At 37.3% G+C, this 26,629-nt stretch overlaps 2 protein-coding genes across 2 annotated transcripts in view; one reads left to right on the forward strand and one right to left on the reverse strand.

Annotated features, from left to right (window-relative positions):
• Nucleotides 1–1,754: 1,754 nt before the first annotated feature.
• Nucleotides 1,755–6,294, forward strand: LOC101891391 (tetraspanin-6). The gene is made up of 5 exons (XM_005177994.4): nucleotides 1,755–1,996; nucleotides 2,057–2,245; nucleotides 2,355–2,525; nucleotides 5,900–6,019; nucleotides 6,081–6,294. Exons 1-5 carry the CDS (start codon nucleotides 1,901–1,903, stop codon nucleotides 6,234–6,236), a joined length of 732 nt encoding a protein of 243 aa, XP_005178051.1. The 5' UTR covers nucleotides 1,755–1,900; the 3' UTR covers nucleotides 6,237–6,294.
• Nucleotides 6,295–12,662: 6,368 nt separating this feature from the next.
• Nucleotides 12,663–26,629, reverse strand: part of LOC101892089 (G-protein coupled receptor Mth2) — a 40,042-nt gene continuing 26,075 nt past the window's right edge. The window contains exons 5-7 of the mRNA XM_005177998.4: nucleotides 13,656–13,834; nucleotides 13,207–13,593; nucleotides 12,663–13,140 (exon numbers count right to left, since the gene is read on the reverse strand). Of these exons, the coding sequence (XP_005178055.1) occupies nucleotides 12,989–13,140; nucleotides 13,207–13,593; nucleotides 13,656–13,834 (718 nt within the window). The 3' untranslated portion in view covers nucleotides 12,663–12,988. The remainder of the gene's footprint in view (nucleotides 13,141–13,206; nucleotides 13,594–13,655; nucleotides 13,835–26,629) is intronic.

Below are 26,629 nucleotides of genomic sequence, written 5' to 3' on the forward strand. Positions count from 1 at the left end.
AGTCAAAACCCTAAGGGTAACATCTGGCCAGGGATATTTGACATTATTTCAAAAACGAAATCTTTCAAAATGGATTTGGATATAAGGAGACTTCGAACATATTTCAGTGTTGTAGGGTATCACATGGTCGGCCCCGCACGACTAAAGCCTTTGCTTACTCCTTTTTATACTCTCCACCATCGTATGGAGGGTATATTAAGTTTGTCATTCCGTTTGTAACATCTCGAAATACACATTTTAGACCACACAAAGTATATATACTCTTGATCAGCATAAAATTCTATGTCGATTTAGCGATGTCCGTCACTCTAGCTTCCAAACGAATTGAAGTAGATTGATAAAATTTTGCTCAAATGTATGTTATGTCTGCAGGACTTTTGGTATTGAAAATGGACCATGTAGGTCCACGTCTTCGTATAGCCCCCCCTCCCGATATTCGGTATTTTGATTTTATCGACATTATAACCGATTTGACAAATGTTACTTACACAGGTTCATTTCGTCGTATAGACCCTAATATAATAGCTACATTCGGTATTTTTAAGATTTTAACAGAAGTTTTAACGGATTTTATTGTCTTTGAGAATTGCCAAATTCGTTCCAAATGGTGGAGGTTATTCAAAGTTCGGCCCGGCCGAACTTACAGCTTTTTTACTTGTTTTTAAATGTTTTCTTTACCTCATTAAAATATCAATGCCTATATAAATATTTATCCCTTTCAACTGACCTACTTGGAATTAAACTAATATAAATGTTCAATGCACCTCTTCGTTTGATATTTTTATCAATTTAAACTTTGGTTACAAGCAATATCTATCAATCAGCAGTCGAACAAGAGGATTCATTCGGACAGCGTTCTTAGTTCATTCCAAAAATAGCCGTAGTATTAATGTCCTACCTTATCACCTCTCACCAAACCGAAAAGTAAACACAAGAGAAATCAGCGAATTTTTTGTATTTCGTGTTTGTTGTTTTAGTTATTTTTAAAACGAGAATGACACACACACACACATGCATACATACTATTTACATAGATATGGACATGCGAGTGTGTTGATTTGTTTACAAACATGTTGTCTGTTATCCCACGTTGTGAATTTTAAATGAACATTCAAATGGGTCGCATTCTTTTTATACCCTTCACCATTCAATGGAGGGTATATTAACTTTGTCATTCCGTTTGTAACTCCTCGAAATATTCATAATGGACGCTATATAATTTGGATCAGCGTAAAATTATATTTTCCGGAAGTTTTTGAAAATGTTCAAGTTCTTTTCGAATGGTGGAGGGTATTAAAAGTTCGACCCGGGCGAACTAAGCTAAATTTTTACTTGTTATGTTTAGAATCATATTATAGCTTGGTAGTGGTGTAAAGGCCATGAGTTTATGTAATTTAGAAACAATATTGGAAAAAGCAAACAAAAAAATTCATGATCAATTAAAAATTTCGGACGAGATGCCTTTGTTGTGACCTATGTTATTTTAGTCAGAAAAATTTAGTATTCTGTTTGATTGTTTAGTAATAAAATATGTCCAAAGATCAGTATCATGATGCATGCATACGGCAATCACCCTCTCCGACGGTCGAATCTGGCAGACCGTATCTCATGCTTTGTTTACAAATTCGAAAATATTTTAATAGGTATTCGCGTGGATTTCCGATTTGAAAAATTAGCCACATTGGTGTAGATTCATTTGAATGCACCGCGAAATGCATGCAGAGAACAAACGCCACTGTTCTTATCGGAAGTGTTGTTGAGCAGATTACCATTGATCAGACCCAATGAGTGGCTTCATTCAATGCAGTTGCAGCTGGACGAAAACAGTCTTTGAGTGCGTCTCGATCGGTCCGAAGTGCCGTTGTATTTCAAGTCGTTTTGTAAAGTAAAATTATTGACAATGCCAATAAAAACGTACACCAGAGAGGGGGACGGTCGCTTCATTTCATATCCCTGTGTCAGGGCTTTACTCTTACTTTTCAATGTGGCTTTTTGGGTAAATATTTAGAAAAAAATAATGAAAATTATTTCAAAATCATTGATTTCCTTCGAGCAGTTATCTGGATTGTCGCTAATATGGATTGGTGTTTGGCTGCAGACAGACTACGAGAAATATGTGAAGATCAATCCTTCGTATTCGGATATTGCACCCCTGATTCTCATTATCATTGGCGCCATTATTGTCTTTGTCAGTTCCCTTGCCTGTTCCTGCATTGTGAAGATCGACTCGGCCATGCTGGTGTTCGTAAGTACATATTGATCGTAACTTGCCGTATATTGAACTGCCGGTAATCTGGTTGTCAATGCAATTTTAAACGCTTCTTCTTTTCGGGTCTATTTCATTGGGTCATCAGTATGGCGGCTTTCTGATAATGGCACTGTTTTCGTTAATCTCGCTTTCAATTTATGTCCACACCTACAAGGGCGAATTATTGGATGGGGTGTCCGATGCCATTTCGAAGGAGATTAAAACCTACAACGATGAAAGAAATACAACAGCAAGCATGGACTTGATTCAAAAGAATGTAAGTAAATTCCAAATTTAGATGTAAGAAGTATTCGCATTTAAACAGTTTTATTAAACAATTATAAATTGTATTATTGTAGTTGGGATAGAAGCTAACCGCTAACATAAAATCCGTATGTTAAATGGGAAAGAAAAGTGGGCTACATAAATTTTTAAAATTCCACTTCGAACTAGATATATAGCATCAGAATCTGAGATACCTCCAAACAAATTAGACATATATGCACATATCTATTGATCGATTACAGATGAAGTCTCCAAATTTGGAACGTGTAACGGAATTTGGAACAAGAATAAATTTGAAATCGGTTCAGATTTGGATATAGATTCCATATATATTCTTGGCCGATTTCAGCTATTGGATGCACGGAACACGTTACATTTTTCCACTTTCAATAAAATTGTAAAATTATATTGAAATCGGTACAGATTTGGATATGCTTATATACCTATCGCATGATTTCGTGTATTTGATGCACCAAACATGCTATGTATATGTCAAATTTCAATGAAGTTTGGCATGTCTGATAGAATTTGGCTAACTAGGCTAACAGTAAAAAAAAACTACACAATAACTTATTTGAGGATACGAATACTACGGGGGAGGATTTAGGTTGGTACGTATTGCTACATAGAATCCATCCAATAGCTATAAAAAGGCCGTTTAACTTGAAAAGATTGCAGTTTCGTACGGTTTGCATGTACGGTTGGCATTTGCTATGACAATTAACAAATCTTTTTATACCCTACAACACTATGTGTTGGGGGTATTATAAGTTTGATTAGGCCAAAAATTATGTAACACTTCGAAATATTGATTTCCCACATAGGAAAGTATATATGGATCTTCCTATCTTGCCGAGCTGAGTCGATCTAGCTATGTATGTCCGTCCGTCTGTCCATGTTAATTTGTAATCACTCTACAGGTCGCAATTATGGCCCAATCTTCACGAAATTTAGAATGGATGTGGGGTTATGTTCAAAATAGAACCCTATTTCTTTTGGAGATGATCGCATAATATTTAGGGGTCGAAATGGACCAAAAACTGAAAAATTTCTTGGTTTTGTAGTTGCTCTACAGGCCGCAATTATGGACCAATCGACGCAAAAATTAGCATGGGGCTAGAGCTTCGGGCTGGGTAGAAGCCAATTTTGATGGTCATCGGGTAATATTTAGTGGGTGAAAAAGACTATACATTTGTGTTAAATAAAAGTCAAATTTCCATTAAACCGCGAATATTTTTAGTCCCGGCGAAATCAAAAATAGACGAACAGGTCAATTCTGACCGTTACGTAGATGCTGATAGTAAATATATCGGATATATATAGCGAAATATATACAATGTGTATATACAAAGAAAAGGAATGTTAGATGGAATGCTTATATCTCAAGAATGGCTGGACCGATGTTGACAAATTTTGCCAATTCAGAACGCGCTCTCTTAAGTCAAAAATGATGTTAATATAGATTTTGTAGTATTTTGTGACATTTTTTAATTTTTTCATATTTTTTATCGCATGCGATTGTTTTCATTTGACTTATAATATTAAGGTATACATTTTGTAATATTTTTCCACCTTACAATACAGGTTTGGGATATTATATACAGATTGCAATTATCGTCCGATCCCCACAAAAAGGGTAGGGTTAGGCTCAGAAGGGCTAGGCTTATTGTTTTCAAAGATGTCCGCAATATATTTAGGGGTTAAAATGGACCAAGAACTAAAATGTTCCCGATTTTGCAGCCGTTATAAAGGTCACAAATAGAAACTAATGAACACGAAATCTCGCATGAAGTTAGAGTTTAGGACAACGGGTAGAATGAACCACTACTTTTGTCTGAAAAATACCAACATTACTTACAGGCGATAGCCGAAATACACAAAATGCGAACTTCTGCCTTTTTTTGCTGATTTCGTTGGCGAATATAGCCAAATATCCTAGACGAGCAAATCATATAGATGAGTCTAAGTTTAGAAATACAGTGGGACCTCTTGCTTTTGGTGATGATCGCACAATATTCAAAAACAGGGAAAATTTCCTGATCACACAATTGAGCCAATCGACACGCCTGAGAAGAAAGTTAGGGACAGGGAAGAAGTCTAGCATTATGTATGACCATTGGATTATATTTAGCCGTAAAATGGACCACAAAAACCAACAGCACGACGGAGTGCGTAAATATAGGGAAAATGTCCCTGGTCAAAATGCTAAGTGTAATATCTGGGCAGTGCTCCGTGACATAATTTCAAATGCGAAATCGTCCAAAATGGATTTGGGCATAAGGGGGCTTCTAACATATTGTAGTGTTGTAGGGTATCACATGGTCGGCCCCGCACGACTATAGCCTTTGCTTACTTGTTAAATTCTTAAATTTGTTTTATTTTAAAAGCCAGACAGTATTTGCATATAAAATATTGAATGCATAGCGACCCGGTTCATATATATAATTGAACTCTCTTATTCTGTGTGCATTTTTTATACCCTCCGCCATATATAGCATGGAGGGTATATTAAGTTCGTCAATCCGTATTCTTGATCAGCGTAAAATACTAAGACGATTAAGACTTGTCTGTCCGTCCGTGGTCATCACACTAGAGTCAAAACGAATAAAGATAGGAAGCAAACATTTTGTGCAGATCTGTCTTTTGTCTGCAGGCAGGTCATATACCCTCCGGTACCCTCCGGTACCCTCCGGTACCCTCCGGTATCCTCCGATATTCGGTATTTTGATATATTTATGCACATTTTTCAGTGGAATTATCTGAAATTCTGCAAAAGGAGTTCTTTTTTGAATACTTTATCGTATACAACAGAACCAATGATATTCGCTATTTTGATGATTTTAGCGACATTTTTTTTAATTATCTGTTACTTGTTCTAGTTTTTCAGGGATGTGACAGTTTTCTTACACAAAAGTAAAAGAGTGGTAAATTCGGAACATTTAACACCCTCCACCATGATATATACAATATCAAAATGGGTACCTATATCAAAAACATTTTTGTAAGGCAGTTAGACACGCCTAAGAAACTTCAAATACAAAACTTCAGGCAATTCCGTTGATAAATTGGGGAAGAACCATTCGAATTCCGAATGTAGAGAGATATCGTTATACCACAATGTGGGCCTATATTAACTGATTTTTGCAATGAGGTTAGGAACCCGTAAACACCTTTAAATACCAAATTCCATTGAAAAATGTGCCGAAATCGTCGAAAAGTTTTAAATATGGGGACAATTCCACACCTATATTACCTGGTTTTTAACTTGATCTAGGACCACACCCCAACGCATATTTCGTTCTCGTTGATTCATTTTGTTTTACATGACTTAAACTGACATTTTGCGAATTTTTGTTTTAATTGCAGTTACATTGTTGTGGCAATGATAGTTTCCTGGATTGGCCACAACCATCTGTGCCGAATTCCTGCTACAAACGCCATCGCCTCGAAGCGACAAGAGTTGACGCTAGCAGGCTTTATGAAGTGGTAAGTACATGCTTACACGCCCATCCTTTTCCATTTAAAAATGGCGATTTTTAATTTGCAGGGATGTTTTTACAAGTTGAGAAGTTCCATCAATGACAAATTCACAACGATTGGAGTGTCGACGTCGGTAATAGCGCTTTTTCCTTTCTTCGGTTCACTGTTGTCCTTTGGCCTCTCCATGATGCATCAAAAAGGAGGCTATGAAATAATTATTTGATAAGACTTACTTAAAAAAAAAAACAACAAAACATTTTAATAAAACAATGCCAAATGTAGTTGTTATCCTTCCTGGACGTTTATTTTTAAAAAGGCAGACATTTGTAAAGCATTTATTTTTTTTATTAATTATTAATAATGATTTCGACTGACAATATTTAAATCAATGACGCTGGCTTTAAATACGATGAGTTTCTTATTAGTGTAAAGTTCATGCCGTAACACAATGTAATAATAAAATAAATTTTAGTTCCATATTGAATTCCCCATTGACATCAGTTTGCAATGAAATGAAGTGAACGCCAAAATTAGGTTCAATTTTATTCAGCGTAATCACTTTTAGCCACTTAAACAAAATGTATCGCAAAACGTATTGATTGTACAAATACAATGAAATCTGTAACTGTTTTACAGTTAAATGTCGAGTTCTATGAAATGAAAAGAGTTTTGAACCAATATTATGCGATATGTGCGATAGCCCAATAATTGGCACAAATTGTTACAAAAATATTGTGCTATAACTCAAAAGTCTAATAAAAATGAGCGAGTGAAGAGAGCAATTGTGCCGGTTCGGCCGCTGAGGCAGAGGTGTCTAATTTTTATGGGGATTTAAAAGCAGGTAATAATCTATATATTTTAACGTTCTCAGATAATAATCGTTAAACATTGCATTATAATGTCGAATAACCAATATTTCAAATTTAATTCTGATTCGATTTAGTCAGCAATTTAAAAGTGTAAAGCACTCATTTTGCGGAACAGCAGTCTCCCTCATAGACAAATGAAAATATAGATAACGAAATGCTCCAACCGTTTATCTTCGAAAAAAATCGAATCAGCAGATGTCGTCTATATCGTTTCAGGGGTTTGAGTGGGAATATTGAAGTCACTCAATTCTAAAACGTTAAAAATAAGAAAAACTGTAGGATATTTGCCAGTTGATAGTTGTTCCATAATAAAAGAAATGTGAAAAGTACGTGATGACATCGAAAAATTCCTAAATAATCAAGTAAAATTCTTGAAAAACGATAAAATGTGTTTTCGGAGTCGAGTGGGTTGAACGCGTAAATCAGCATGTTGACTATGCAAAACATGATGAGAGCCACCTGGATAAAAATACAAAACTAACTTTTCGTTGTCTATATCTTCTTTTGTCTATGTCTCCCTGCTGGGTTTTGTATAACTTTTTTTATGTGAGAGAAAGAGAAATTATTCTCTCAGTACAAATTGCTGAGTAATTTTTACCTGTAATGTTCTATAATAAGTTTCGACACAATTTCTGTCGGTAATTTAGAATTTCAGAACAAAAAGAGTTCCATTTTTGACAATTGACAATGGTATTGGTTGGAGAATCCAGATATATCTACTCAGAATTTTTAGAAAATCTATTCCAGAATCTGCAAGAATCTACTAGTTTTGTATTTTTTTTCGATATCATATCGATATCGGTTATCGTGGTAGATATTTTTACATTTATGCAGTTCTGGAACAGAACATTTACGTCAGCGAGGAATTTTTGGAGGTGTTACATATGGAACGACAAATTGAAATTTTATTATACCCTCCACCATTAACTTTTTCATTCCGATTGTAACTCCTCGAAATATGTTTGAAATATCCTTAGAAAGTACAGGGTGAGATGAAAAAACTGCAACCAACTTTACACTGCTGCCATTTCTAAGCCACACGTCCGACAGCTGTTAAAATCATTCCAGTGACAGCTCATTATATTTTTTACAAGCGTTAAGAGCATTTTGTTGAGAATTTTCCAGAAAAGAAGTTATTCGTGATGGAATTCAAGCTTGATAGTGTGATTTCTTTATATTTGGCTGGAAAACCACAAGTGGCTATCGTTAGAGCACTCCAGCAATTGAATGTGAATAAATCTTTTGTGTCTCGTACCATCGCTCCTAACCGTGATACTGGTAGCGTAGCCCGACGTCAAGGAAGTGGACGGAAGAAAACAGCAACATCAGCAGAAATGGTTGGAAAAGTAAAGAAGCGACTTGATCGAAACCTGCGTCGCAGTGGCCGAAAAATGGCTCGTGAGCTGAACATATCGCAATATTCCATTCGGCAAATATTGAAAAATCAGCTCGGGATAAAGCCATTGAAATTCCAAAAAGTGCAAGGAGCTAAAGAGTTGCTTCGCTTGGCCGAGAGTGGTGAACTGCCGAATTTGGTTTTGTCCGATGGAAAAACATTCGTTGTCCAGAAGTTTGTAAACAGACAAAATGATCGTGTTTACTTGCCAAAGAGGTCAGCGGAAAATGTGCATCTTCGGTTGGCCACCAGAACTCAAGCGACAGTCATGGTGATCGTGTGGGCCGCCATAACAGCCGATGATCGCTTCGCCGGAAATGTGACGGTTTTATTAGCCGTTTGAAGGCCATAATTCGTGCCAAAGGTGACCAATTCGAACAAATCTAAACTTATTTTAAAATTTGATACTATTTCCGACATTTTTTGCTTTTACTCAATAAAATTAAAAAAAAAAAAAAATGAAAAATTATGGCGTTTGACTTTGTTGCAGTTTTTTTATCTCACCCTGTATATAAATTCTGGATTAGCGCAAAATTCCAAGTCGACTTAATGATGTCCGATGTCTGTTGTAATCACGCTATTTTTTGAATGGATTGAGATAGAAGGCCAGTAGCCAGGTAAATAAACCATGTTAGCCCCCATATAACGGTACCTCCAAACATTCGGTATTTTGGTGATTTTGGCGACATTTTTTGCCGGAATTGTTTTAAATTTCTTTTTTGAAGATCTTAATGGGTAGTACAAAAATATATGCAGGTCCACTTCTTCGTATGGTCCCCAAATAACGATACCTCCCGATGAAATTAGCGACATTATTCAACGGAATTGTTACATCCTATGACAAAAAATTTCGTATGCAGTTCCACGTCTTCATTATTATGTACCTTATTATGGTTTTGACTGTTTTTTTTTTAATTTTAACTTCCTTCCAAATTACCTTCATTTTTACTAGTTTTAATTTCAGATATTATGTTTGAATTTCATCAAATCTAATTTATTGTTCAGGAATCGAATTGAAATATTCGATTTGAAATGCGTAGACTTCATTTATTATTCCGAGTTTACATTTGACTATTAGAATAGTTCATCTGGAATTCAGAATTTTTGAAATATTTCTTAAATATTTGTAACTTCAATATTGTGTTTTGACAGCAAAACAAGTAAACTTCCACCATTGGGTAAAGGAAACATTTTTATGTAAAAGTATCTGAATTCAACCTTTTCAAAAAGAACTAAAAAGTGAGTGGGCCGTTATTGGGGGCCATACCAAAACGGGTACCTATATAGACAACTTCTTCAATGTCAAATTTGTGGGTAAATGTGACTAGGATTATCAAAATGCCGAATATCGGTGTGTATCGTTATATGTGCGCTATAGGAAAACATGAACATAGATAATCAATGCTCTGCCAGCGGAGCGAGAACCCATTAAAAACTACAAATACCAATTTTTAGATAAATCGGTGAAAAACTGTGGCAAAAATGATCCAAATACCGTTGTATGGGGGCTATACGAAAACGTGGACCGATATATCTCATTTTCAATACCAACCATCCTACCATTTTGTGCTCTGCGTCATATAATGTTTTCAAAGACAGACAGATGGACATCGTTAAATCGTCTTAGAATTGTATGCTGGTCATTAATATTTTATGGGCCTACGACGAATATTTCGAGATGTTACAAACGAAATGACATTAATTTTAATTTGTCTACCCTCTACTATAACATGCAGGGTATATTACGTTTGTAACTTATCGAAATAATCATTTCAGACCCAACAAAGTGTATATATCCGATATAGAAATGTCCGCCAGTCCGTCTGTTGTAGTCGAGTTCGAAGATGAGCTATACCAATCAACTTTTTCGTATAAGCCCCATTCAACGGTACCTCCTCATTTTAAGCATTTCTACGACTTTCGACACATTTTTCGGAACGAAATCTTCTTGAATTTTCACCGAATTTGACATAATTGTTTCTAGGCTCAATTTTGTCGTAATTGCCAAATTCCATCCCATCTGGGCTAATATTGCACGTTTGGTGCACAATAAATGGCAAATCGGACAAAGATATATATATGGGATCTATATCTTAATTTGGACCGACTATCTTCAATTTCAGTGGGGTTCGTCCTTGGGTCAAACAAATGACTTGTGCAAAATTTCATCTGGATCGGGCAATAAATGCGACATGTACTTTGTTTATAAAAATACATGGACAGACGGACATGCATAAATCGACTCTGAAATATGCAGATTATCTCGTTTTCTTTTTGCCTGTTACAAACAACTGCACAAAGACATAATACCCTAACCACCACATCACTAAAAATAGAAAATGGAGATTTACCGATTTTGCCTCAAAAAATGACGATATTTTCACGATCTACACAAATAGTCTAACATTTTAATTGAAAGCGGCATTTTAGTACCAAAGTCATCTAAACGAAATAAATAAAAGATACAAATCGGTTGTCAAAGATAAAATTTCTTGCAGTTCCGGAACTGAGCAATTATTTCAAGAGGAATCAACCGAAATTCTTTATTTAATTTTGTAATAAAGCAAATAATTGGTCTGTTCCAGAACTGCAAGAATTTAAAAGTTTTTTCTATGATAACCGATTTCGCCTTTATGATATTGAAGAAAATTGCAAAACTAGTAGATTCTTGCAAGTTCTGAAACAGAGCTAACATGTTGTAATTTAACTCGTTGTTGCTAAATAGTTAGGCTTAATCCCATGATTGATGTTTTAATAAAAAACAAGTAAAAAAGCTGTAAGTTCAGCCGGGCCGAACTTTTAATACCCTCCACCATTTCCAAAAAAAAAAAAAAAAAAATAAATAAATAAAATCCGTTAAAAATTCTGTTAAAATCTTAAAAATACCGAATGCCTATAGGACGACGTGGACCTGCATAGCCAACTTTTGTCATAAGTTATTACAATATTTTAATGCGAAACTTGAAGAAAAATCTGATTATAATGTAGTTAAAATCATCAAAACACCGAATAAAGGGGGTACCGTTATATGGGGGATATACGAAGACGTGGACCTGCACAGACAATTTTCTGGCATGGGCTGAAGTATCCATTACGAACTTCACATGCGAAATTTGAAACAATCCCGTTAAATAATGTCGCTAAAATCATCAAAATACCGAATATCGGGGGGTACGGTATATGGGGGCTATATGATAACTTAGAGCTACATGGCCCATTTACGAACTTAACCTGCCTACTGGCAAAATATACATGTGTGCAAAATTTTAGCCTTCTATCTCAATTCGTTCGAAAGATAGCATGATTACAACAGACAGACGGACAGACGGACATGGCTAAATCGTCTTAGAATTTTAAGCTGATCAAGAATATATATACTTTGTTGGTTCTGACATGAGTATTTCGAGGAGTTACAAACGGAATGACAAAATAATATACCCTTCATAGTATGGTGCAGGGTATAAAAACGTTTATTTTTTAGTGGAGAAAGATGGTAAGGCAGAGAATATCATGGTTTCGGAAAGAGCCATCAATCCTCGTCAAAGAATTAAATTTAACTAAACTTATATATATCGACCTATTGAATATCCATGAAGCGCTAAAACCGCAAAATGACCATCCGATCCCTTTCAAACTTGGCACATCTCAATATTATTTTGATTATCAAAACAATCATAAAATGCGAAATAAGCATCGAATACTTTTCAAATTTCACACATCGAAACAATTCTAATAAGACAAAATCTGGTGTGAAGATGGATTATATTTATTTGTCGGTAACTCAAAAAATGGGTTAGAGAATCCCAATACTGGTTCAACAATCATTCCTATAGAATTGTAATTAAGTATTCGATTTTCTTTAAATTGTGCACATCCGAATATTTTTGTCAGTATTTGGTGGATTGAATTACTTCGCTCTCTGCATCTGCCACCTCACGCTCATTGTAACATTTTCTGAAAATTACCACACATCTCAGGAAATAACCAATATAGTCCAAATGTGGCACGACGCAATATTTATATCATATTTTTTTAGGACCAATACGAAATGGACAATATTGCCCCATGGCCCATTGCGATTTTCAAAAATGGACATGCGATCTTTTTTTTTTTAAATTTTTGTTGGCAGCCCTGTTTGAGAGGCATACATGTAATTTACGATAAACTCGTAGTGAGCTTACATAAAAAATCTTTACCCGTGAAAACCGTTTTATACGACCAATCACAATAAATTCAACGTATATTTTCAACATTTATTGTGATTGGTCAATTATAAAGTAATTCCGGATAAAGATTTGCACATAAACGTACTCCAAGTTTGTCTTACTCGTGTTTGACTATATGTATATACTAAATACGTGTTTCATTTTAACTTTTGTATTTTTTTTATTAAAAGTTTTGAATCGATATTGGATGAGCTCCTATCTTAAAAGCAAATGAAACCTGATTTTAACTTATTTTAAGAGAGAGAGAGGGATAGGTGGAGTGAGATATAACATGAAGCAATGGGTGTAAAAATGGACATATGTATGAGTTTAACAATCAATCAATTATTTTGTAAAGGAAATATGAAAATGCTTTTTAAAATTATTAAAACGAAATACATCAAGGATCTATATTAATATGCGACTTAGAAATCATGAGAGGTATATATGCATGTACGAGTATGTGGTTTTCACTATTTACAAAAGCGTTGCGCGGTAGAGACATTCACATTGTCGGCACGCGTCGCGCTGCATTTGGGCTCAACAGTGACGCATTGCCGTCAATGGCGTTGAGGCGATTCATCGATATATTGTTGTGGGTATATGTGGACATGGTTCCGGTCGGGCCATTCCTTACAGAATCTGCTGTTCTCAGACCTATAAGAAATAAACCATATATAAACTATAACATCGATCAGTGTAAATTGGTTGCCATCCACTCACCGATTCTCTCCAACACCGAGTGCCATACACGCTTCTTGAACACGAATATAAAGAATACCGAGACTCCCAGCAGGACATTGAATGAATCACTTATAGCCCAAAAAAATATCTTTTTGTGATCATAGAAGAGTATGCTGAGCAACTCCAGGAACCATGTTATGCCCATGACGACAAACAGTTTTGTGTTCATCGCAAACCGGGCCTTGTCCACAAAGAAACGTCGGCGCATTATTGGCTTTTCCACATTTGAACTTTGCATTCGGAAAATTTCGCGCTTGACACGATTGCAATAGCGAAGGGTAAGAATGAAAAGGATCAGATTTATCAGGAAAAGTATACCAACGGGACCAGAGAAAAATAATAAATTCGCAGAACCAGCTGAATCGTCTGATGGAAAATAGAAACACACAATTTAAAATAAATACGATGGGCATATTTACGTTACTTACATGTGAACCAACATCGACCGTGTCCGAAATTCGGTCGAAAATTTTCGCTTAGAACCTCAGTTTTGGTTAGAGTCACTGTCACGACCGTAATCACCGTTGGCAAGCCCCATCCATAGAGGGAGTATAGTAGGAAGCGTTTGTTTTGGTTGCTCTTGAAGTTGTGCTTCTTCTTTGCTGACCTTAAATTAAAAAATGTTTTCTTAGTAGAGCTGTAAAAAATAATTTTGAATGAGTTACGGACTATATTGATGATGATTGATATTGAGAATGGGATATATCGGTTCACGTTTTGGTATAGCCGCCATATAACGGTACCTCCCGACATTCGGTATTTTTATGTTTTTGGCCACATTTTTTAATGGATTTGTCTATAAATTGGTATTAGTAGTTTATAATGGGTTTTAGCTTCGGTAGCAGAACATTAAATATTTAGGTCCACATTTTCCTATAGCGTACATATGACGATACCCACCGATATTCCATATTTTGATAATCCTAGTCACACTGTTTCAAATTTGGTATTTAAAAAGATTTGGTAGATGACAATTCTTAAAGTATACAATGCATATAAAGGTTCCCGTTTGGTATGTCCCTCATATAACGGCCTCACCCTCTTTATGTTTTTTATACCCTCCTTCTATGTCGATTTAGCGATGTCCATCCGTCTATCCGTCTCTCGGTCTGTGGAAATCACTCTAGCTTTCGAACGAATTGAAATAGATTGATAACATTTTACTCAAATGTATATTATGTCTGCAGGACTTTTGGTATTGAAAATGGGGTCATGTAGTTCCACGTTTTGGTATAGTCCCCATACATGTACAGGTACCGTTACCTCCCGATATTCGGTATTTTGATGATTTTTGCGACAATATTCATCTGAATTGTTTCAAATTTGGTATTTGAAGTTCGTCTGTGCAGGTCCACGTCTTCGTATAGCCCCCATATAATGGTACCTCTGGATATTCGGTTCTTTGTTGATTTTAGCGATGTTATTCACAGGAATTGTTTAAAATTTGGTATTTGAAGTTCATAATGGATACTACTGCCTATGACAGAAAATTGTCTGTGCAGGTACACGTCTTCGTATAGCCCCCATTCAACGGTACCCCCCGATATTCGCTATTTTGATGATTTTAGCTACATTATTCACCGACTTTTTTGTAAGTTTCGCATTTGAATATTGTAATGGCTTATGACAAAAGTTATTAACGCAGGACCATCTCGTTGTATAGACCCTAATGTAACAGCTAAATTCGGCATATTTAAGATTTTAACAGAATTTTTAACGGATTTAATTGGTTTTGAGAATTGCCAAATTCGTTGCAAATGGTGGAGGTGGAGAAACTTACAGGTTTTTTACTTCTTTTTTTTGACAAGTTTAACAGCATTATCCAAACGGTCTTACTGGCATTTGTAGTTTAATGCGGAACACATTTAAATCCAACGATGATTTACAACGACTTGTTTTTATACATTACAACACTAGGGGGGGGGGGGTATTACCTGTGTTGTTTTATGTGAGCACCTACCTTGCGGTCTATCTCACAGTCGTCTAAGCACTGGGTGAATACAATGCGTCTACCAAGGCCCCCACACAAGTGAGTACCAATTCGCTCGCCCGGTTTGTAATGCAACTCCACATTCGAGCAACACACTCTCCCCGCGATTTGGGTTTAAACCACAGCCACCGCGATGCTCCCACAAGGGGGCCAATACCAACTGCCCTTGGATCTAGCTACTACCAGTTGAACTCCCTGGACTGGTCACCCACCAACAGAAAAACAGTAGAGAACACGCACTCAAGGCACGACAATTAACATGTTGTCCTCACGGACTGGACAATGGGTCCACTGGGACCGCGGCAACGGACTACACAACACAAACAATAAACAGGACTACCCTCACGGATAGGCTACACAACATACATAGAGGAACACCAACACTCGTCCCAAAGATCCAAAGACCAAAACCGGCCCAACGGCCCACCGTCCACTATATGCGAGGACCTCCTCCACTAAGTCTTGTTCTTCTACTAAATACTTCACGCGCAAAATTATTTAAACATCTAAAGATTCGATCGTCTTCAAGGACCCTATTGAAATCCCACCCGGCCCCTCCATACGTAATACCAATATTGGCTAAACATCGAATGTCATTATAGTAATGGCATTCCGTCAGTACATGCACCCAGTCCTCGGTCATCCTACACCCACATAAAACCGTCTGGACAAGACCTCTCTTATGCAAACATGCATTGAGAGAGCCGTTCCCCGTCTTTATGAAACCAGTACTTAAGCTGAAGCGAAAGTCTGAACGGGCCAGTACGAACGTTGCCTAACGAATAAATTCGTACGTCGCCCTTCCCTTGTCACTGTTCGTCCACCTTTTCCTCACCTATTAACAACACATTCACGAAGGAGTGCCTTGTACCGCCTAATATCCCCATCTACCAGATCAGAAGGGCTAAGCCAGTCCTAATCCTCAGCCAGCTGCAAACCGCGCTTCAGCTTATACAGAATAGCCCTACTTCTCACGGCGCCAAGCATCACACAGGCAAATACGCTAGCATGACGACCCGCTGACACGACAGGAGCTTTTTCTGACCCAACACAGACGCACCGGTTTTGTACCACACAAGAGCCCCATAAGTTGCGCAAGCAACAAACAGGCCACCATATATGACACGCACGGAACGCCTACTCAAGCTCCAATTAGACCGCAAAACACGCCTGACCATTCCCACCACTCTAGTTAGATTCTCATTAATATGATCAAAGAGTACCAGGAAATTATGACTATCCTTCATATGAATACCTAAATACTTAATCGTACTTGAATACCTTATGCCACGTTAACCAGCTCGAATAAACGGAGGTCGACTATGAGCAAGCCTGCCTTTTAGCATCATCAACGATGTATTGTCATTCGTAACATCAACGGCAACTCGATCACTCCACGCTTGAACTATACGCACGATCACCAAAGGTCTCCAGCTCGAGGAGAATCTCACCTTCAACCATAATAAGCAGGTCATCTGCGTAGGAACAAACCTTGATGGACGCCGAGAGCTCCCACTGCATAGGATCCATCATGAGGTACCAAATAAATGGGCCACAGATGGACAACTGAGGGCAATCACGTTGGACATACTTCCAGACCGAAGCTCTGGATCCCATAACAAGCCTTCCTATCATGAAAGTAATGAAAGAAAAGACCAATTTCCCGACAACCGATCGCTAACAACCTCGTGAGCACGCTATTCCACAAAAAGAAGTCAAATGCACCCTTAAAGTCGACAAAAATGCCGACGACATACTTGGCATTTGACCCGCTCAGGCTATTCTACACATGCATCCACGCATCCACCCTCGGTAAACCCGAATTGATGCGGCGATGTACCTTCGGAGTGGCATTCCTTAAGCCTAGACACTATAATCCTCTCCAGCACTTTTCCAAGGACTGGAAGTAAACTAGTGCCCCGATACGAGCGATGATCACTCCTTATTCTATCTGAGGCACGCGGGAAGTACCCTTGGCTCATACAGCGGCGAAACACTGACTCGATATACTCAGATATGACCTTCCAGATGGCTTTATACATCCATCAAGTCATACCGTCGATACCAGCCGACTTTTTGCTTATAATCCGGCAGATACTATCCGAATCTCCTGACCTTTCTACTAGCGGAGGCTCAGCTAGCTCTGAGTCTCCGAACTGGGAAAGAATGATCCCAAAAAAGCCCTACGCTTTCGCCCCACCCCGAGGTCAATGTCGTAGAACTGCTACGCAATGCCTGTAGGTCGCCCTGACTACTTGACCCACCATGCCGGCACACACGGTATACTTTACGACAGGGACGCGCGGTATACTTTACAATAAGGTCTTTATTGTCCTGGATAAATCTTGACCAACTGTCTTCTTTACTCCTAGACAGCTCGTCCTTGTACGTCCTAAGGAGAGCAAGGATCTCAGCTTTATGCCTTTGAAATTTCTTCCTAAGGCGACTGTCTCTCCTCCACATCAGACTTAGCTCACAGGTCCACCATTTGACTTTACTCATCCACTCGTTCAACTTGCTAACCTGGTCATCTACGGTCAGTGCCCTAAAGTCCGCTAATGGCATAGCAGCTCCCTAACACGGTACGCATAAATGTCCCAGTTCACGTCTCGTTCCTTCCAAGCCCTGAAACGCTTTGTTCCCTGCATTCGTTCCCGCGGCGTGACCACAAGCTCAATGAGGCTATGATCACTAACACCCCAGTCATCAACAACACGCCAGCAAAATTGGTAAGCAGTCGTTGCTGCCCCGTTCGCAGCCGTCACGTCAATGTCGCTAACTCCCGAGGACCCATCAAAGGTATACAGATTCGAGGGCTCATTCAAAACTCCACGCCCCTCGGCTCCTGAATCAACGCGAAGGTTACACCCATACGGAGAAGCGACTGACCAAATTCATGTATGACGCTCGTAGACCTCCGGCAGTTGTATTGATGAATCCTCATCAATGTCTCGCATTCGCCATAGCAGTCAAGGCAGCGTAGACTGGACACGCCGAGGACAACATAAGATACCCTGCTGGGAGACCCTTTAGGTCGCAATTCCTGAATCGAATGGGATTCGTGCACTCCACACCCATGTGTCCCGATCCCGCATCTTCTACACACATCCGCTCGCATACGACATTCCCTGATGCGGGTCCTGCCTGCGCACGATGAAGCGAAACCACTTCACACACGCTCCTTCAGCACTCAATTTGTCAGCCACCCTGTCAGTACATTCCAGGATCACGTTCACCTTGCAATCTGCTCCTTCAGCCTTTCATGGACCCCTGGCCAAACGGACACTCTTCTTGAAGGATTCAAGGGGACAGTTCATCCACGAAGTTCCTCTCATACAACTCCTGCATGAAATCATCGGTGGATATCTCCGCATGCACACGCTGCGCCACAATCGTCGGGCCGAGTCTGTCTTTAACCAACACCTCTTACCCGAAATCAGCCAACTTCGTATTCTCCGCAATTTTCTGCCGCTCAGTACTCAGAGTACGCCCCCATCCCTGGTCTCCTTCACTTCGTCAACCCTCACCTTTAAAGTGGGACCCACCTCCTCCACCTTGTTGACTACCTCCTTACTGGATGTCCCTTTCTTGCTCTTGACAACAACCGACCACGTCTCAGGGACAGGGCGCACTCCACCCCTCGCAGCCATACCCTCATATGCTTCGATCTCTCCCCTGAGTCTCTCATTTTCAACAATGGCCCTCATCAGCATATCCTCGTACTTACTAGCCAGCGAATAACTTCCCGCATCGTTTCGGCACTGCACTGCGTCTCACACATTAATCCAGAAAAGTGTCTGTAACGCTCTTCATCTCCAATACTGACACACCACCCATCGACCTAGAAGCTCTTCTCTAATTCGTCAGCTCTCTCAACAGAGCAGTTCTTTGGTCCTTCAGTATTTATTTTCACTTCAGGAATTATCTTCCAGACAGAGGACTTCCTAAAGATTAAGCTGATAGTCAACCTGCTGTTAAATGTATAGTAGACTTGTAGAATGTCGAGTTGGAGATTGCTCACAAATAAAAAATTGCCAAAATCATAAAATGATTTTGGATAAAAATGATACGCACAGCGTTGATAAAGTCCATTAAAATCTTCTGTGGCAATTAGGGGACCATGCTAAATATTACAATTCACAACAACTCACAACTGCTATGCAAAAATCAAATTTTTATAATTTTAATGAAATAAAACCAAATTGGTAATGTTTCAAAATTTAATGTTCTGCTTGGTGCAAACCATGGTAGAAATACCAATTTGCCTCAATTTTTATATGTCAAGTAAATCCACTTTGCTTACAATTTTGACATATTAAGTGTCCAAAAAAAATAGCTTTGTTGTAATTTTCACCTATGTTGCCACCTGGTATTTCTACCAAGGAAAAGGGTATTTTTGTTTACTGACGTACATACGTTAACCAAAAATTCTATTTGTCTGCCATTTGACTTGTAAATGGTATAAAAATAAGTTTGCTAAACAGGCTATAAATGTTTTTGAAAAATCCAAAACACAAAAGGAATTGCTAGTACGAGCGAAAATTCCGCAAAAACACGTGCCGAATACTAACAGTAACATCGGAAGAGATTATGAAAATGATATAATTACGGAATATGCCATATGAAGACTGCTCCGCCAGTACCATTTAAGGGTTTTAAATGCCAAACTTTAGGGTTGAAGTGTCAAACTTCCTTGGAAAATGTGGCAAAAATCATAAAAATACTAAATATGGAGATGTAGCGGTGGGTGTACGTTGGCTATTCTATGTAATCAAATTCCAATCGAAATTGCCTACAATTCTGTTGTAAAATGCGAAAATCCATCATTTGTATTCATAACTTTTCGTTTCTATTTAACGACATTTGGATGCCACTTAAGCCGCACTCATATATATATATATATATATCCCCCACCGCGATATCCAATGGCACTAATTGCCTACGAATACATTCATTAAACATCATATCACTTTTTGATGGGCAATTGAAACGGTCGTCAGAGCAGGAGACCCACCGTACAAAAATAAATCGAACACAAAGTTATTAATTACCCCAGTGACGTTACTGCTTCGCCCCTCTCCCTTCATTTGAGAATTGCCACTAGACATATCATCGACACGGCGCTGTTTATTTTGAAATAATCGATGATTGCAGGCGTCCAACAACAGATCAAATGTTGACGACTTTGTGGCAGCTGATGACAAAGTGCCACAATAATGTTAAGTGTTCGCGTCAAATGTATATTTTAATGACCGACCAATAAACTAATGGCTCAAATGCCTGACATAATTGTCCTTATTATGTACTGGGCTTGGCGGGATACCAAAACGTCTGTTCTTATTTTTGGATATGAAATAAAAAAGGAAAACTTTACCAAATTAAATACGACAAGTATAAATACCTAATTCCTTATTGATCCCGAAGATGGATGAGTATTTAAAGGAGTGGAGTGTTCGTGCCATCAAATATGACTTAAAATATTTTCCACAGTTAATAATAGTTTCTAGTCCATTATTAGGAACATGTGTAAAGGAGAAGTCAAACGCAAAAATAATAATTCATCGATTAATATCTGGAGCCAATGCAGGAGGCACATTTGGCTCTCACTTTCCCAAACACAGGGGGCAGGAATCAGTTTGAGTAGATGTTACTCAATTTTCCACTCAGCTACATTAGCAATGTTGCATCTTCGATTGTCTCATAGAGCATAGACTAATGAAAGTATATGTAGACAACGAAAAGTTAGTTTTTCTCTTTGCATAGTCAGCATTCTTATTTACGCGGTCGACCTACTCGACTTCGAAAACACATTCCATCGTTCCTCAAGAATTTCACCACATTACTTCCGTATTTTTCGATGCCATCACACAGTTTTCTCTTATCTTTTATTATGGAACAATTTTTAAATGACACATATACCATTGTTTATGTTATTTTTAATATTTTAGAATCGCGTGACTTCTCACTCAAACCCCTGAAACGATGCAGATGACATCGGATGATCCGATTTTTTTTTTTCAAAGATAAACGGTCTATGCGTAGAGTAGATTTATAGAGCATATCTCCACCAGCTTGTAAACCAAGTCTCTTGTTGCCGAAAGACTAAAGACAAATTAGCCTAAGAAACTGTTATAATTGGAAGGCGTCGCACAGTAGGGCGAGGTCCCCAAAAACGGAGATTAATTCAGGAAAGCATTCTATCGCTTTGAAATTTTGCTCAGAAATTTATATTACGCCTAGTATGTTTGGTATTAAAAATGGGACATATCGCCCACGTTTCGGCAAGGCCCCCATATAGCTGATTTTAGGTATTTTGAGTGTTTTGATCACAATTTTTAACCAAATCATGTGTAACTTGACATTTAGAGTTTGCTGAAAAATGTTAAGATTGCTCAATTATTTGGCATAGACTACATATTACTGTACCTCCTAATTTTCGATATTTTGAAGGTTTCGAATGGAATTTTAAACCTATTCACGAGTTACTTGACATTTTGAGTTCAGAACTGACAGAATCTCTCTCTGCTTAATTTTGTTGACCATATATAACGGCACTTCCAAATTGTACGTATTTTGAGAATCGATCTCTACAAAATGTTGTGAAGGAAAGTCCACTTTTATATTCACCCTATATAATGGTACTTCCTATTTTTAGGTATTTTGAGGGTTTCAGACAGAGTTTTTTATAAACTTATTATTTGGTTTTTCATTTCTCAGTGGATAAAAAATAAAAAATTGCCAATATAAAACCACTCATAACATGGGTCTCTATATGGTCTAATGGGTTTAGATCCTCCAAATCATAGATAAATTCAAAGGAAGCATTTCGTTGCTCCCATTCATGTTTTTTTTTTTAATTTTCATATCAGCAACAAATAACAAAATTGAGTTAAGCCAGAATAAATAATTCATCCTTTGAAAAAACTTTCTTAAATCTGAAGAGCCGGGACCGACTAAATGATACCCTACACCACTATGCATATTTAGTACAGCTCTCGTAAAATAAAGGTTTATATTGGGTATTTCTGATCTCTATTAGATATTTGGTACAAAATATGATTATGGTAGAGTGCATATTCCGAAAGTTGGAGATTTAAACACCAAATCGGATGAAACATATGAATGGGAGCAAATTTGAAATTCTTGCACAAAACCTAAAATCGGACGAAGATATATAGGGAAGCTACACTGGTGGCCAAAACTAAAGCAACTTAAATCGCAAAGACAATAAATGTCCTGTAACTTTTACAAAAATGAACAAATCGTAATTATTTTTCCAGTTTTAAATGAGGGGTTTAATTCACTTTCAAGAAACTAAAAATAAAAATACAAAAATAAGTTTGAACGAAAAATAATATGTGGAAAACTAAAATGACCCAATTTTTGCTTGGTCAAAACTAAAGCAACTTTTGATTTTTATACCCTACACCACATAGTGGTAAGGGTATTATGTCTTTGTGCATTTGTTTGTAACATGGAGAAGGAAACGAGATAGACCCATAGTTACTTTTGAGAACCTTCATAGAATCACTTTCTGAGTCGATTTATGCATGTCAGTCCGTCTGTCCGTCCGTCCGTCCGTCCGTCTGTCCATGTATTCTTGTGAACAAAATGCAGGTCGCATTTATTATCCGATTGAGATGAAATCTTCCAAACAATATTTTTTTGGCCCAAGGACGAACCCTGTTGAAATTGGTGAGAATCGGATCAAATTTAGATATAGCTCCCATATATATCTTCTTCCGATTTCGGGTTAAATGAGCACCAAATGTTCACTATCAGTCCAAATTACCTGCATTTTGGCACACCCAACCGAGTTCGGCCTAGAAGCAAGTATATCAAATTTGGAGAAAATCGGTTCAGATATAGCTATAGCTCCCATATATATCTTTCATCCGATTTGATCTTTAAGTCCCTAACATTCTTACTATGCACTCCACAACCGTGATATTTGGTACCAGGTATTAGATGAAGCACAGAAATAGCTGTTTTAAATTTTATCGAAATCGGTTCAGATTTGGATATAGCTCCCATATATATCTTCATCCGATTTCGGGTTAATTGACCACCAAATGGCCAATATCAGCCCAAATGGCCCGAATTTTGGCACATATGACCGAGATTAGCCTTAAAGCAAATACAACAAATTTGGAGAAAATCGGTTCAGAAACAGCTATAGCTCCCATATATATGTTTTATCCGATTTGTTTAAGCCTCTCACATTCGTAATATGCACTCCACAAGAATGATATTTGGTACCAGATATAAGATACAGCCCAGAAATAGCTGTTTGTAATTTTATCGAAATCGGTTCAGATTTGGATATAGCTCCCATATATATCTTCATCCGATTTCGGGTTAATTGTGCACCAAATGGCCGATATAAGTCCAAATGGACTGAATTTTAGTACATCGGACCAAATTCAGCCTAGAAGCAAGTATATCAAATTTAGTGAAAATCGGTTCAGATATAGATATAGCAACCATATATATGTTTCATCGATTTAGTGTTTTAGTCCCATACATTCGTAATATTCACTCCACAACCGTGATATTTGGTACCAGGTATTAGATGGAGCACAGGAACAGCTGTTTTAAATTTTATCGAAATCGGTTCAGATTTGGATATAGCTCCCATATATATCTTCGTCCGATTTCGGGTTAAATGTGCACTAAATGGTCAATATCAGCCCAAATCACCTGAATTTTCGTACATAAGACCGAATTCAGTCTAGAAGCTAATACGTAAAATTTGGAGAAACCCGGTTCAGAGATAGCTATAGAATTAGATAGAATTAGATAGATTTTGATTTTGTACCAAATATCTCATAGAGCTCTGAAATGCCCTGTATAAACCTTTTTACGAGAGCTCTACTAAATATGCATAGTGGTGTAGGGTATCATATAGCTTTCCTTACTGGTTTATTTTAAAATAATTAAATTTTGGCTAGTAGTCGATAGCATAACCATTATTTTTGATAGCAGCTGCACACCTACGAGGCATTGAATCTATAACACGCTCAATTTGATCCTTGGGTGTGCTTTCCCAGGCACCCCGAATTCTTTAGAAAATGTTGTGCTTATTTATTTCCGAATCTCTCTTGATCTTCCTATCTACGATACTCCAAAGGCTTTCTAAGGAGTTTAGGTCAGGTGATTGTGCCGGCCATAACAAAACATGAATTTTTGACTCCCGCAACCAATATTTGACAAGTTTTGATACAAGTTTGGGATCATTGTCATGCTGAAACACACAAATCAGCCCAATATTTTACTCAGCGTAAGGGAACAACGTGATGTCCAACACATCTTTGTAAACAAACGGATCCACAACTTCCTTTATTTTATGGATAGACCCAAGTCCATAGAAAGAAAAATAGCGCCACGCCATTTTTGACCCTCCCCCATGCTTCACTGTACCTTTGCAACACTGCGGCTTGAGTCCTTCATTTTTTGGTCTTCTCACCGTAAAATTTTTCACGTCTGAGCCTTTAATATTAAACGTAGACTCATCCCAGAAATAATGTTTTTTCCATTGAGCTTGATTCCACTTAATATTATCGTTTCCGAAATCCTTTTTGATTTTTTCAGATATAAATGGTTTTTTGATGTCTTACGGGCACGCAGACCAGCTGCCACTACTCGTCTACGCACTGATCTCGAGCTTATATCCAATGATTGCTCTCTCACCAATCCTGTTGAACTCTTAAATGGTTGTTTTTTATTTCTCTCACAATTTGTGGATCAGTATGGGCTGAAGTTCTTCACGGCCTTCATGGACTGTTACTACTGATCCAGTTTCAAAAAACCGACTTAGTGCACAGACATAATTATGAAATCACATAAATATTTATGAAATATTTCTCGGAAATCATTTTCTGTGATATGTTGTTTTGATAATCACTGATAATTTGCTGTTTTATTCAGGTACAGTATTTGCTTCTAGCCATTTTAAAATTTTTTTTGGCAGTACTTAAAAAACGAAAAGAAAAACACATACTGTTGTAAAAAACTTCTCAAAAAGGATTTATGACAAGCGAAATTGTCGAAGGAAGCAAAAAGCGATAAATATCACAGTAAAAACCACTGAAATTGCAGCGGTTATATGAATGTACAACAGAGTTGCTTTTGTTTTGTCCAAGCCAAAATCGGGTTAATTGACTTTACCAAACATAATTTTTTATATAAAAATGAATTTTGGTTTTATGTTTTAGGTTTTTAAAAAGTGAATAAAGTACCTAATTTAAAACAAGAAAAACTTTCTCATTTTCTTAATTTTTGAAAAAGTTACAGGGCATTCATTCTCCTTGTAATTTCAGTTGCTTTAGTTTTGGCCACCAGTGTATATCCAAATCATAAAATTTGAGTCATGTATTGCTAAGCTGAATCTAACATCTGGTACTAAATATCATTTTGTGGGGTGTATATTACGAAAGTGAGGGACTTAAACCCCAAATCGGATGAAACATATATATGGAAGCTATAGCTATATCTGAACCGATTTCCACCAAATTTAAAGTACTTATTTCTATACTAAATTCCGTCGGAAGTGCCAAAATTCACACCATTTGGACTGATATTAGCCATATGGTGCACAAGAAATCTAAAGTCGGATGAAGATATAAATGGGAGCTATATCCAAATCTGAACCGAACTTGATAAAATTTGATCTATGAATTGCTAGGTTGTATCTGATATCTGGTGCTAAATATCAGTCTTGTGGAGTGCGATTTTCACAAATTTCGATAGGGTTCGTCCTTGAGCTAAACAAATGTTATTTAGAAAATTTCATCGCAATCGAATAATAAATGCGACCTGCATATTGTTTATGAAAGTACATGTGATTCTATGCTGATCATCAAAAGGAACTATGGGTCTATCTCGTTTCCTTCTCCATGTTACAAACAAATGCAAAGACATAATACCCTTACCACTATGTGGTGTAGGGTATAAAAATGGCTGGCAATTAAGCCTTCCTATCTGAAATAGACCAGAACCTTATCAGCATATTTAAAAAAAAAAACATTTAAAAGATTTTTAAAAAATCATGGCTATGGTGTTCCTCCCTTAAATCTCTGTCATTGTCTTAAATTGGATCATCAGTCAAAGTTAAAGGTGGGGAAGGTAAACTCACCACTAATTTTTAAAGAGACTGCATTATTTTTATATATTTTAGAAACGCAAGGGAAACTGATTTAAAAAAAAAAACAACAAAAACAAAAAACAAACAAAGCAGAGAACTAAATCGAAGTACGTTCACCGCGAAATCAGTTGACTATTTTCACATTTTTTTAAATTAAATAAAAGTTTAAATTAAATAATTATGAAAGATGACATTCCATACTGAAATACAATATTAAAATTTTAAGAACTTCTCGATGTTATTTTTTTAAACCACATATACTTTGCGGA

The sequence above is a fragment of the Musca domestica genome, unplaced genomic scaffold, assembly GCF_030504385.1.
Source record: "Musca domestica strain aabys unplaced genomic scaffold, Musca_domestica.polishedcontigs.V.1.1 5, whole genome shotgun sequence".
Lineage (NCBI taxonomy): Eukaryota > Metazoa > Arthropoda > Insecta > Diptera > Muscidae > Musca > Musca domestica.

Excerpts from the sequence above, each read along its gene's own strand:
- LOC101891391 (XM_005177994.4), top strand. The coding sequence starts at position 1,901 with ATGCCAATAAAAACGTACACCAGAGAGGGGGACGGTCGCTTCATTTCA. Across the intron at positions 1,997-2,056 it reads TTTTCAATGTGGCTTTTTGG|TTATCTGGATTGTCGCTAAT; the intron begins GTAAATATTTAG and ends TCCTTCGAGCAG. Across the intron at positions 2,246-2,354 it reads ACTCGGCCATGCTGGTGTTC|TATGGCGGCTTTCTGATAAT; the intron begins GTAAGTACATAT and ends TTGGGTCATCAG.